The following is a 14,487-nucleotide window of genomic DNA, read 5'->3' as shown; positions in this document are numbered from 1 at the left end:
AGATCGAGAGCGAAGTTTAATATTCAAAAATTTCCGGGAGAATTGACATTCAAATCTGACGAATTGTTATCACAAGAAAAGAATAATAATCCGCATAAGAACTATGAATATCTAATGAAACTATTACAGTCATTTTTTATTAAGAAAAAAAAATATTAATAATGAAACGACTAACAAATTTAAACAGAATTGGTTCGACAAGAAATGCTATTACTACAAAATTAATTCATTATAGAGATAATTCAAAACAAATTTGTACGCAGTTTTTTCTCTGGGTTGTAATGTTCCTGGTGCGGCGCTTCGTCTCGAAGTGAACAGATTTAGAGTGGGACCGTTTTTTATTAAAGGATATATTAAATTCCTAAGTCGATTGAGAGATAACGAGAGGGCTTCCAGCCATACTGTTGAGAATACCACATTAAAAATCTTCCGTTGATAAGTCAAGAAAAAATTGGATTTGTCAATTGTCAAATTTGTTTAATATGTTCGGTTTCTCGATAGATCCGTTCATACATAAATCCGATCAATGTGAATTATATACTATACAATTACGGCCTAATTCATAACTTCTTTGAAATATCTTTAACTCGATACATTTATGATGTTAGGAATCGTATTAATTCTACTTTTTATAATATAATTTTAGATTATTCAAACACTAATATGAGCACAGATCTATCCTTCAATGTTAAAAAATTCTTTGTTCAATTGAGATTAAATAGAGAAATTATATTTATTAATAATAATATTTACCAATTTTCTAAATTATTCTGTATAAGTTGTGACGTTCCCATGTCTAAATTTCATTTATTTTGTATTTGTAATAACAAGAGTTACGTAAACGATATAATCTCGAAGCATTGGACTTCATGAATAACGAAAATTCTACGTATCTTTTCTTCCGTAGAGCTAAAAGTAATACAATATATAATCTATATAATTACGCACAAAAATATTTTGACATTAGCCAACCAAACATCTTTGTAATTTCTTCTTTGTTAAATACAAACAAAACTATGATTATGATTATGTTGATGGGTTTTTATGAAAAAATTGTAAGAAATTGTCCTTTTAGACTATTTCTTACAATTGCCTCAAATTATTTCTATGTTACTCTTTTTCAATAATTTGTTATAATAATACCAACTTCTTCTAACAGGCATAAGCCTATCATAAATAATGTTTACTTATGATATGATAGATTGCGCTAAATGCAATTCAATACCTTTTTTCTATACGAAAAAGCAGCAGTTTCATTAACTGAGAAATAATGTACTGTGATTGTTTAGATACCGTAATTAAAAATTGCCATTGAAAATATTCACACTTAAATAAATGTGTTCAATTCTGTCAACTAGAATTTCTGTAACATTCTAGGCGTTACGAGTAAAGAAAAAATTTCCAAACTGTTAAGTATATTGGTGTAATATGATACGGTACTTTAAACATACGACGAATTTTAACTAATTATGATTAAGTGATTTACCGATGGTGCACTCTATACACCGCATTGTTTTTTAATATTCTTCAGTTCTATATTCATATTTTCATCCCCTTCACTTATGACCATATGTATATAATCACTGAACATTGTATTCTAAGCTGGCTGCGTGATGGTTTCTGAGATTTTTCCGTTCACGTGTCTAACAACTGAATAACGACTGGTTTTCCATATAACACCTTACTGGACTCATCTTTCCCTTGGCAGACAGCACATACATATCGATACATTACCTGTCAATCCAATATTTATTTCTTTCATTAGATGATTTATTTATAAAATTTTAATTTACTAAAAAACATTCAACTGGTTATGAAACACAATTTTAGCTCAAGACGAAATACGCCGTTATGGTCGATGTAGAAATCTGCAAGCAAATTCTGTACCAAGTAATTAGACAAATAATCATCGATCAACGTGTTTTGAGTTTCTGAAAAACGATTTTCCTTATTTGGTAAGAATCAGTTGCAACCAAGTGATTATGTCACACATTGTACAGTACTCCTGTTCATGCTTTCATAAACAAAGAGACAAAGTACCTGTCAACAACTTCTTCACTTTTTGGAATTTGAAAAAACTTAAAGGAGAAAAATAATGCTTTATATGAAACTAATGGATTGATAAACAAAAGATAATTAGAGACTTATGTAAAAAGTTTCCATTTTGCCTGAGCATCGCCTAGCTCATCTGCTAGGTTTAAATAACTTGTATATATTTAAAGCTTGTATGTATAAATTATATTTTATGATGCTCTATAAATAAATATAATTTATTAATTTTATAGTAATTCTTATTTACCATATTAAAATTATAACAGTCTTGCAAAGTAACTTCAAATACTGTACTTTCGTTGAAAAGCCGATTTAATAATTCATTCAGAAACAATGATTCTTAACATTTGATTTNTATGTATTTTTAAAATACATATGTATATGTTTGAAACGGAATTATATTATTCACTTTGGAGCTGTGGCTTATCTATTATGAAACTAACTAAGCTTATGTTTTAAGTTTTCTAATTTCGGATGGCCACAAAGCAACTACATTTTCGGTATTCTGCAGCTTGAATCGTTATCTTTCATTGCTGATTTCAGAAAGGCCCCATAACAGTTCAAGCTGCAGGATACCAAAAATGTAGGGAGCCATTGACTCTGAGCGTTTAAGCAAAACTGCGACGTTTGATTTATACTGTATACAATTATATTACTGTTAATATCACATAAAGATACTAAATAATCTCCCTATACATCCATTTATGCTGTTGCTTATGCAGTATCGCAAGACTACAATTCTACAGGATTTTGTATTATAAAAGGACACAAAACACATACATCATTTAAATCAGTTAACCAATTAATTCTCTAAAATTGTGTAAATTAAACACTGGTTTAGACTTATAGTATCTACATCTAAATAAAACCACCGAACACCAGCAGTTGGTCTTGGATCCGAATCGAATGTATACACACAAATTGATTGATATATAAAAATTCGATCAATATTTTGGGGTGGTATATAAGACATTATCTAAGTCAGAAAAATGCTAACGTAACTGCCGTTTGTTATAGCAATTTGTCGAACGGCCTATGCGTGCATAACGCATATACATATTCATTTATATATACATATAAATTAAAGATACATACCTAACTTATTTTTAACATTTTCCTAGGAAAGACAAACAGAAAATGCAAAATAAATTTGAAGGAACACATCAAAGCCATAAAAAAAATAATGAAAATTCGGTAGTGGCAGAACATTGTAATATAAAAAATGCGAAATTGTTTTAGATACAATTAAATTACAAGAAAAAAAACAAACAATCTTAAAAGACAGTTATACGAACATATTTATCCATCAATCATGGAACAGTATTATTGATAACAGGAGCAATGGTATGAAAAGTTTATAAAAGGAGTAAGCTAAGTAAAAATGTTATTCATCGTTTTCTGTTGCATGCACAGGTATGTGAGAATAAACAAATTCTTTTAAACGTTTTAAAACATTATATTTTTATAAATGTGTTTTAACTTTATACAGGTATTATGATTTTCTGAGTGTACTGAGTACCTTATACAGGTACTGTGAATTTATTTAAATATCGAAGTAATTAACAAGAATGAAATTGTAAATCATGCTAACACATCCATATCATTGTCAGGTAATCTTTGTTATATAGTATTGTGAATTTTTATAAATGTTTGTTTTTAGCATTATGTTTGCATTGTAAACCTGCTGAAGAAAGACCTGAAATGAAAATCCGAAACACAAATAAAGTGTGTACAGGCGAAAAACGTACTGGACAATAAAGATTGTTTATTTTGTCTCGATAAATTTTTTTAATTGCAGAAAACTAACACCACTACAATAAGTCCTATTAATAAGCTGTGTCCTTGTAGACAATTATATAACAAACTGTATAAAATAAAAACATAAAAGCATCTGAAAGTACAGAGCAGATGCTTCGATTTCACGTGCCGCCAAAGTTCCCATTCAGAAATTTTCATTACATAAATTTTGAAATGTGCCCTTCTCTTATAATTATATATACGATTATTATTCATTAATTTATTAATTCATTAATTTTTCAATTAATATTAAAAGCGTAATCTGAAATGTGACGTTCATTTTTATACTATTAAGAAAAATAGGATGATAAACGTACACCGATCAATTTGTTTCAACTCACCGAAATGCAACAATTAAAATTCAGTCACTCTTCTACAAACTTTTTGTAACCATTGGCCATTTTATTTTCTTTTTCCGCAACAAAAACAGATGACGGAAGAAATTCTGCGGAAAAATGTTACAAAAACATCAAAACATTTGGTGGTTTTCTGAAAATAACATAAACATTTTGTAAATGAAATATGAAAATCAAATTATATAAAATGTTGGTTCGAAAATAATGCAAGCATAATTACAATAAACAATGGGAAATAATGAAAAATTGTATTTTAAATCTTTTTAATCAGTTGAAAATTTCCTATTAGAAAGACACGAGTTGTCTTCTTTAAATGTTATCATAAATGGATAAATGTGAAAACTAAATTTAAATGCCAAACATTTACAAAAGGACTTTAATCAAATCAAACGGTTTTTGTAAACCACAAGCAGAAATGATTAAATGTTCGCTTATAACGCAAAATTCTCCAATAATTAAATATCTTAATTTGTCTTATTTTAACTTTGACCATTCTCAAAGTAATATTTAATGTGTATAATCATTTATTTTTTTTTTAATTTTGAATATATACTTTATAACTCGAATGATTTCGTGCTATTATTTAAAGTGTATAGAATCATTGGAGACACAGCGAAAATACCGAAAATCTTAAATATTAGAAGTAAAAGTTTAGCAATAAACGACAATAAATATATAAGTGTAAAGTAAGGAATATTAAAAAAATATTTTCTTACTTCTTCATCGTCGTCAGCATCATCTGTTACAGATTCACCTTTGGGTGAAGATCCAGCGGCATTTTCTCTCTCTTTCGGTTGTATTAACTCTTTATTTTCTTTTATAGATTTTTTCTTGTCATTAGTTTCTACAAAGTAATCATTTAACAGTTTATCTTTTCGTAATTTTATATTATAATGCGTAATCGTATTCAAACACATTCATTATAAGATATTTAAACCGCCTAATAAGTTAATATAAAAATATATATGTATAAGGCATATCCTGTATACAGCAAGTCAGTAGTAGTACCATTATGTAAACAGTGAGGTGAAATAATATAATTTCAACTCAGATCTCTCCTACTGTAAACAAAAAACTGCCTACGTTAAACGAATTGTCTGTTTTTTATGTAAATTTGAATACAAGCGCAGAGTACGACTTGTGTTGAATACGCCGGATGTTGCTGGTAATAATCCCACCGAGTTTATATACAAAAATTATATTTAAGTTTCGTGTTACATATGACGAGAATTCAAATTTCGTTCTCGATGTCTCAATTCTACAAGCGTTTATCTTACAGTTATCTGTTAACGTCACACACTCAAAGAATCCAGAGAAAGATTAATTTTTAAAATACAAATCACTTGGATACAAAATTGTAAATGTATTATAAGGTGTGAAATCTTTATAAAGATCGAGTGTTCACGAGGCACACTTTTATTTGTCATCCCTTCGTGCTTCAACCACACAAATTGAATCGCCTGGATGTTCCTTACCATACAAGTTACTATGCAAAGGTCGTTTAGTAATGTTTATCCTCAGTTATGAAACGAAATAGACACGGTCACATATTTCGGAAATTAATTTTTTGACCTTTTTGTGTGCGGAGGTATCAAAACACAAAGATTCAAAAACACTGAAAGATTAATATAATATAACAGCCGGAAAAGTAAAATTCAGACACTTATATTGAATTTCTAGACGTATACTTTGACAGATGATAAATTAATTGTTAATTACATTTGATATCAGAAATCAGTACACTGCAAAACAATGAATTATGTCATAAATAAGAGCATTGTGTCTCTCGCCATCATTTCATTCTTTTGTTTACTCCACCTGAACAATGTTTTCGGTGAATTTTTATTTAATGTCTGTTAAACTTGTTACTTAAACAGTAACAAAAATAATTATTAAAAGTATTCTAGACGAAATAAATAAAATCTTTGTAGAATTAAACATTTTCAAATTAATTTTGTATTTTTGAATTGTTTTGAATATAATCACTTACGACAAGTGAAAGTCTGCGAATATTAATGTTAAGTTTCTAAATTTAAAGAAATTTTAACACAATGAGTTTAACATAAAATTATTCCTTAATAATCGTTAAACAGATTAATCTATGAATCGGGTAATTCATTGTAATTTCTATGTTACCCCACCTTCATTTAATACTTCCACTTCACTCAATTTTAGTGATTCAGGCGTGATGTTAATAGCACTGTTAATAATACTTTCATCATCTTCCGACGATTCATCCAATTCATCTTCTTCTTGAATCGTTTGTCCGGCCAAAGAATGAAATTGTAAATATGAAAATGCCCTCTTTAAAGGTCTTCTTCTCCGTTTGAATGGTGTTATTTCAACGTCGGACATGCAAAAGTAAAACCCCTCAATGTCTTCATCGGAGTCCTGTAAAAAAGTGAAAAATTCTGATTTCTGATAGAATAATTTTACAGTACTCCTATATTTTTTCTATTAATTGAAAAAAAATTCATTTGTAATAAATAAACAACTTGAAGCCATTTTAACACATTTTATTAGATTTGGATCGTTATTATGGTTTTTTAATTTTACACTTTTAAATGATAAGAGTTATTACATTACTTTTAACTATTTCGATTGAATTGTTACTTACAGAAGAGGACAATTCCGTTTCCTCCAGGTTATTATCAGGTTCATCACATTTCACTTTTGTGATTGTTCTTCCTGTCTGAGGTTCGTCGGATGGAATAGCATTTATATTCTTATCAAAATCGTCCGCATTAATATTATTTATATCATACAAGGAACATTCTTCTGTATTATCATTGTCCATTTGATTTTCAGGAACTAGAGAATAAAAGTACACACAATAAACACAGCAATTCGTAAAATTGTCTTCGCGTGAATTCAATAATTATATAAGAATTTGAAAGAGAGAAACAAAGGAAATGAGAAATAGTTTACAGATAAAATCCTTATTGTCGAAATATATTTTGAAACTATTCTGTTGTAAATTCACAAGAATAAAACTAAAAATTTAGTAAAAGTTTATTATTGTCACAAATCTTGAATACTGCAATTTAATTTGACATTATTAATTGCCTGTAAAGTGTAAATTGTTTTGATCATAACGTCAACTGAAAAAGTAATATTACTGAAGAGAACCCGGTCGAAATAAACAAGTGGATGTTTATTAACGTATACTGAGAAGCTTACTTAATCTTTCTTGATACAATTTAATGAACATTCGGAGTAAAATAAGTTTTAAATATTCAATTTGTACAAGTTCACAATGTTCAATGTTGACTCAGGACATTCTTCAATATTTTAATTCTTGAAGTTAGACTATTGTGAATTTTTATATATATATTTTTAATAATATATTGTGAATTTTTACCTTTTATTATTTGTCTTTTAAAGAAGTTTTATCTTCTAACCAATGTAACTGTGTCTTCTGTGGTTTGTGTAAAAGGATTTAATGATAGACTCGAAAATGTTAATATATATTTTTGTAAATAGTCTAACTTCAAGAATTAAAAAATTCAATTTGTAGATTACGTAACTGCAGTATCGACAATAGCTGTTCACATATCAATAAGAACANTGTTCAATGTTGACTCAGGACATTCTTCAATATTTTAATTCTTGAAGTTAGACTATTGTGAATTTTTATATATATATTTTTAATAATATATTGTGAATTTTTACCTTTTATTATTTGTCTTTTAAAGAAGTTTTATCTTCTAACCAATGTAACTGTGTCTTCTGTGGTTTGTGTAAAAGGATTTAATGATAGACTCGAAAATGTTAATATATATTTTTGTAAATAGTCTAACTTCAAGAATTAAAAAATTCAATTTGTAGATTACGTAACTGCAGTATCGACAATAGCTGTTCACATATCAATAAGAACAGCCAAAGTCTGGGGTGACGGTACATTGATTTTTCTCTACTTGCATCTTGTGTCCATACAGTTTGTTAATAATATTAATTTATTATTAGTTTGTGTTTATGTATTTGAAAGAATTTATATATTTCCTATGATTTCTAGTGTTTATCATTCAGATATTGGCCATACAATATCGGGCAAAAATCTTAGCTTTTTTTTACTTTTTCCACCCAGAAAACACTCATGTGACTTATTTCAGTTCATGTAAATTTGTCAATATTATTTGTTAATTGTATTTTCATATTTCTATCTAATTAATACTGTAAATTAACGACACATACCGTTAATGTGCTGATAAGAAACATTTGAGGAGCATTGCTCATTTTCGAGCACTTCTGTTATTGATTGATTTTCTAAAATATTTGATGGAGGTTCGCTCCTCTGTTCTTCTGTCGACGAACCATATTGATAGTTCTCGGGCGCTTGCCAATATTGAGTTACTTCTGGCGCCATATCATACTCGGATGTTTGAATAGGCGGCCCATAATCGGGTACTTCAGTTCGAACGTACCAAGCGCCTTGTTGAAAGGGCGGACGGTAACCATAAAATACTTGCGGAGACCCATATCCAGGCATCTGCACCATCCGTCCATATTCATCGATGTATACAAATGGTCCAAATTCTGACCATTGGGCAATTGGCCCATATTCAGGCCTCTGCCTGGCATGCTAAAAAATTAAACATAAAATTGATTAATAATAACAATTTTAAATGTCACATTTACGTTTTATTTGTAATAATAACAATTCATAAGTGTTATTTGCTTTATAATAAATACTGATTATTTGCCTTACGAAATACTAGAACACAATAATATTCAACAGCAGTAATTCATGTAATTATTTTAATGTGTAAAAGTAAATGCATTTATCCAATTTATTTACAATAATTATTTATTAATACAGAAACACTTGATTGAATTCTTACAAATTACGACTCATTTATTATTTGTATATATATTTTTTTATATCGTATGTGAATTCCGAGCAGCCTATATTAAAAATGCAGCCATCTATATGATGTAATGTTTAGAATATTTTTGAAGATATTTGCTAGATTTGGAAGAGTATTTGAATAAAATGTGAATTCAAATTATCGTTTCTAATTTATTTCAACTTTGTATTTAACTTACTTAAGAAGATGTTATTGCTATTTGATAATTATTAACTGTATTTTTATTATGTTATAGATTATAATTAAATCAACTTACCTCAAAATTAAAATAATCCATATAGTTTTCATATGGAATATAACTTCCAACAAAAAAATATTCTCCACCTGAAAACAATCATTTTAATATTTTAAATATAATTAAAAGCGACTAGTTTTAATTCATACTTAATGAAATAAAAAGTAACGTGAAAGAAATTAACGTTATAAAAATGTTGTTATAATTTCTAATGTTATACATACGAATGAAATGGAATATTTAAATTTTAGAAAAGATGAAGAAATGAAATAATAAATTGTTATTTATTTGCAAAAAATACGTTTAACGTTTGTCTCCAGCAGAAAATGACTGCAAAGTTAAATATCGTTAATGACACTAAGAAATGTCTGATTGTAATTTTCATGTTCCTAATAATTGATGTTAGAAATTTTCTATTTACAATAAGCGACAGTTTCTGTTTAGAAAGTATTTCATGAATTAATGTTAAGTATGAAAGTGTGCTCGGTGCTTGTTAACTGATACCTCTTACTGTCCTCTCTGTTATGAAATTCGTGCTAAATGCACGATTTTCTAATGAGTAATTTAATTGGAAATATTTTCAATGTAATTACTAAATTATAAAGATTCAGAAATATTTCAAGAATTTTTTGAACGTAAAACAGAAAATAAAAAAAGCGAAAACAATCACAATTACATTTGTTCATTAATGTGATTAATTTATATTAGATTTTTATGGAATTCAACGAAGAGAATGTATTCGCTATCAACGTATAACATTGTTATAAAAATTTTGAAACATCTGCTAGAAAATTACTATTAATTTTATGTTTTTGTTTTTATTGCGAATACGTTAAAAAAATTGTTAAACTATATTTTTATTGTATAATTATATTCACTTACTTGAAAAATTCATTTTTTTCGCATTCAAAATATCTTTTCTCAAAAATATCGCTCCGACAATTGCCGAAAATCTATTCTCAACATTTATTTTTTACGCAACAATGGAAAACTCGCTTACGAAAAGATAATCGCAGCGCGTGCTAAGCATTACGTATGTGAAAGTAATTTTATTTTTGGCTTTTCTCCACGTGGTCAATTCATGGATAATGTGTAACCCGATCAGCGTAAAGTAGCCTAAATTTTTTTAATCGACAACCGGTCGAAATTTTATATTGAAAAACTTTGTCTGCGTCACAGCAATTTTTACATCACTACATTCATTGCACTAACACAATGAGCAAAGTTCCGTCTTTTTTTCAAATTCGATAGCAAAATTGGCAAATTATTTTCTGTTAGGAATCTTTACCTAAAGCTGTGTACACATTAGGCGTTTTCAAACGCGTGATTTAAAGAACCAAGAGTTCTGTATAGGTATACATACTCAAACGCGCGCTTCTGGCCAAACGCTCGTTGATAGATTTTTGTTAAAACGCGCGTTTAGCGGGCGTTAGCCGTGCGCTTAGAGATATATGTGCTGCCATGTTGTGGTACATTCGATCGCGCGCTTTCGGATAGAGTGGACGTACTGTACGTTGGCCGAAACGGAGACCGATCATTTCGATACTGATCTATTTCTTGATGAAATCTAAAAGAGACCAATCATCGTCAAATGATTTTATAGATATTCTAAAAGAATTAAAGAATTTGGGTTCATATTGTCTTAGTTTTGGATACAACGTCACAAACATTCCNCACAGCAATTTTTACATCACTACATTCATTGCACTAACACAATGAGCAAAGTTCCGTCTTTTTTTCAAATTCGATAGCAAAATTGGCAAATTATTTTCTGTTTGGAATCTTTACCTAAGGCTGTGTACACATTAGGCGTTTTTAAACGCGCGTTTTGGTAACGCGTGTTTTAAAGAACCAAGAGTTCTGCATAGGTATACATACTCAAACGCGCGCTACTGACCAAACGCGCGTTGATAGATTTTTGTTAGAACGCGCTTTGAGATATATGTGCTGCCATGTTGTGGTACATTCGATCGTGCGCTTTCGGATAGAGTGGACGTACGTTGGCCTAAACGGAGACCGATCATTTCAATACTGATCTATTTATTGATGAAATCTAAAAGAGACCAAACATCGTCAAATGATTTTATAGATATTCTAAAAAAATTAAAGAATTTGGGTTCATATTGTCTTAGTTTTGAATACAACGTCACAAACATTCCATGCGTCAGTCTATCTCTTTCTTCAGCACCCAAAATTCTCTTTGCCTCTGCCATCGTCTTTTATAGCGGCGATGGATGAGGCAGACACAAGTAATTACCTTCACGCCCATTTCCAAACTGAGCCAGTCTTCACGCTCCACTAAACGGTCGTCGAACGCCGAGCTAACGCGCGTTTAACGCAACGCAAAACGCCTAATGTGTATACAGCCTAATGCTTTGCCAACGCCTGCCAAATAGCTCGACAAGGTTCATTAATGATGGAACAAACCGTCGATCTACCCATTCGAAATGCAAAAGCTTGGCAAAGATTTTAATTTCTTGCAGCGAAATACCTAAAAATATTAAAGAAATTATTTATTATTTACATTTATAATCTGAAATTATATTTTTTTATTTGTCATTTTCTTTGTTTTTCTTCTTCAAATTCTTATATAAATATTGAACGCACGCGAAGAAAGTTTTACGAATTGCTGTGTTTTTTTATTCTCTAGTTTCCCATTATCAAATGAACTTTCCGCATGTGATCTATATAAATTAGCGCGAGAGATTCCGTCAAAGGTATAAATGTTATGACAACCGACGAACCTGAAACAGAAACAAATAGAATTGAAGATCTGACACGCGAGGAAATTGCTAGTAATCCGGATGAAACAGAATTATCTTCTCTTTTAATCTCTAATTCAATCGAAATAATTGAAATTCATTCAATATTTATTATCTTTTAAAAGTTTTAAACTGAAAAACACAACACAACAATACTGATCCGTCTAAAATGTGTTATTTAAAATGGATGCGAATTGATTGTTTATCAATTAAACTTTTTCTGAGTTAATAAAAAGAATAATTCGAGTAATGTAACATTATTATAACAGGAATTAGAATTACTTTCTTGACACTGTGCTTTCGTCAAAACTGTATTATTGAATATGGATTGAAGTTAAAGTTAAGATTTTTCACTTTTGCTGGATTCCGATTACGAAAAAGAGTGGAATTTTTGTCTGTTTCAGGATTAAATTACTTCTGTTGAAAAACACAAGAAAACACCATTAAAGAAAGCATTTATATATTTAGACTGATTTTCTAAATTTAAAGTTTTCAATTAATAATTAAAAAGATAAATAATTTTAACGTTTATTATTTCTACGTTGTTTGTTTGTTTGCTAAAATAAATCGCTCGAAGTCGGATAAGAGAAAGTAGTTTTACTTCTTTAATCTGGGAATTTTTTTTATTAATTTTTAGAATTTACAAAAAACTTTTTATTTACAAGAATTATTTGATTCATTGAATAATTTGTTTAACAATTGTTAAAGAATGTTTTGATGTTAAACTCATTTGTTAAAATCTTTTTAAAGATTTTAACAATTGATTAACAAAGAATTGAACGTTTGTCTTTTAACACACAAAATGTTTATTACGTTAAATATAGGCTGTTAGCGCCTCAAGCGCCACCGTATTTTTGTCATAAAAAAAAAATTGTGAACGAGAGTAGTTCTATAACGGTCATTTGTAGCAGCCATTTTGTACCAGTGTTTCATTCCGCATTAAACGTTATTTTTGCAAAACCGCAGTACTTTCATATTTTTACAGTCCATTAAAGATCGACAAACATCTGGTCCGTCGAGGCGGATCAAGAAGAAAAGAGAGACAACTTCGCAAGCAAATAAGATTGGGTCAAACTTCATTAAGTCACCTATCCAAGGTAGGAGGAATTTACCTGTCCGTTATACGTGGTAGACAGTTTAAAATGGATCAACTCGAGAAATTAAAGAAAAAACGCGCTTCGATAAGAGCTAGTGTGACGAAATTAATTAGTAAAATCGATAGTTTAATTGAAAGCGACGATAGAGAGACAGAAACTCATCTAGAAATACTGGATCAGTTGAGTCGAAAGGAAGAGTCATTGAGAACCTTAAACGGGGAGATTGAGGGTTTCATTACTAGCCCAACTGATTATGACACTGAGATAGTCAATAGTGAAGAATATGAGGACAAAATTATAAGTTGTAAATTTAAGATCCAGTCTCGTATTAAACGATTAGAAGCAGATTCGTCCGTGGTCACGGTGACTCAGGGCCCCGTAGTTCGAAATAATTCCGCTAATATTAAGTTGCCGGAGATTCCTCTACCGAAATTCTCTGGAAAATATGAAGAATGGAGTAACTTTAAAATGCAATTTGATAATATCATTTCGTCAAACGAGCAACTGTCGGCAGAACAAAAACTACATTATTTGAAGGCTGCTCTCGTAGGGGAAGCTAAGAGTTTAGAAACGTTAAACGATTCGTTTGCTTCATTGTTTCAAGCGCTACAAGAAAGGTACGAAAATAAGAAATTAATAGTAGAAACCCATGTTAATGCGATTCTGGACTCTGTAAAATTACCTTATGAGTCAGCAAGGGGTTTGAGGAGTTTAATTGATAGCATCAATAGAAATATGCGAGCACTAAAAGTCCTAGGATATGAAAGGAATGAGCTTTCTGATATCTTAATTTTAAATATCGTACTTCAGAAGCTGGATAAGGAGACTCTAAAACAGTATGAGTTCAGTATCAGTTCGAATGACGTTCCTAAACTAGATAATTTGATTTCATTTTTGGAAAAGCGTTCTCAGATTTTAGAAAATATTAATAAGACCACGTTCGTGAAACCAAGGTGTAGTCAAGATAGAGTTAAACCGAAAAGCTTGTTTGTGAAATGTAACAATTCTATGTCTCATTGTATTTTATGTAAGCAAAATCATCCTGTTTACACTTGTGATTCCTTTTTACGGCTTGAAGCCTCCCAAAGAAACGATGTGGTGGCCAAAAACAACCTCTGTTTCAATTGCTTAAGTGATCGGCATAAGTTATCCAGTTGCAACTCTAAGAGCTGCTGTAAGATATGCCGAAAGCGACATAATACATTACTGCATCGAGAGAAACAAGCTATGATTGGTTCAAATGTGCCAGTGGTCGACAGCAAACCGACTCCAATCAAGCAGGACCTTAATCCCGACGCAATAGAGTTTCGTGAAGGTATA

At 29.9% G+C, this 14,487-nt stretch overlaps 2 protein-coding genes and 1 long non-coding RNA gene across 3 annotated transcripts in view; 2 read left to right on the top strand and 1 right to left on the bottom strand.

The window, feature by feature from the left end:
- Positions 1 to 3,231: 3,231 nt before the first annotated feature.
- LOC111631515 lies at positions 3,232 to 3,802 on the top strand. The gene is made up of 3 exons (XR_002757711.1): positions 3,232 to 3,465; positions 3,542 to 3,628; positions 3,713 to 3,802. It is a non-coding gene; the product is annotated as an uncharacterized LOC111631515 (long non-coding RNA).
- Positions 3,393 to 10,291, bottom strand: LOC111631514 (histone-lysine N-methyltransferase, H3 lysine-79 specific-like). The gene is made up of 7 exons (XM_023375770.1): positions 10,191 to 10,291; positions 9,330 to 9,397; positions 8,400 to 8,787; positions 6,823 to 7,016; positions 6,347 to 6,596; positions 4,922 to 5,049; positions 3,393 to 4,338 (listed from the first exon to the last, which is right to left on the bottom strand). The coding sequence occupies exons 1-7, from the start codon at positions 10,201 to 10,203 to the stop codon at positions 4,252 to 4,254; spliced, it is 1,128 nt and encodes a 375-aa protein (XP_023231538.1). The 5' UTR covers positions 10,204 to 10,291; the 3' UTR covers positions 3,393 to 4,251.
- A 2,716-nt stretch (positions 10,292 to 13,007) lies between these two features.
- The window catches only part of LOC111631508, a 13,425-nt gene continuing 11,945 nt past the window's right edge, over positions 13,008 to 14,487 (top strand). The window contains exon 1 of the mRNA XM_023375761.1: positions 13,008 to 14,482. Coding sequence (XP_023231529.1) covers positions 13,213 to 14,482 — 1,270 coding nt within the window. The 5' untranslated portion in view covers positions 13,008 to 13,212. The remainder of the gene's footprint in view (positions 14,483 to 14,487) is intronic.

The sequence above is a fragment of the Centruroides sculpturatus genome, unplaced genomic scaffold, assembly GCF_000671375.1.
Source record: "Centruroides sculpturatus isolate CEXI.00-Female unplaced genomic scaffold, Cexi_2.0 scaffold692, whole genome shotgun sequence".
Taxonomy (NCBI): domain Eukaryota; kingdom Metazoa; phylum Arthropoda; class Arachnida; order Scorpiones; family Buthidae; genus Centruroides; species Centruroides sculpturatus.
This window is presented reverse-complemented; position numbering and strand designations above follow the sequence as displayed.

Excerpts from the sequence above, each read along its gene's own strand:
- LOC111631514 (XM_023375770.1), bottom strand. Across the intron at positions 5,050-6,346 it reads AGTGGAAGTATTAAATGAAG|AAACTAATGACAAGAAAAAA; the intron begins GTGGGGTAACAT and ends ATTACTTTGTAG. Across the intron at positions 4,339-4,921 it reads ATGCTGACGACGATGAAGAA|AAAACCACCAAATGTTTTGA; the intron begins GTAAGAAAATAT and ends TGTTATTTTCAG.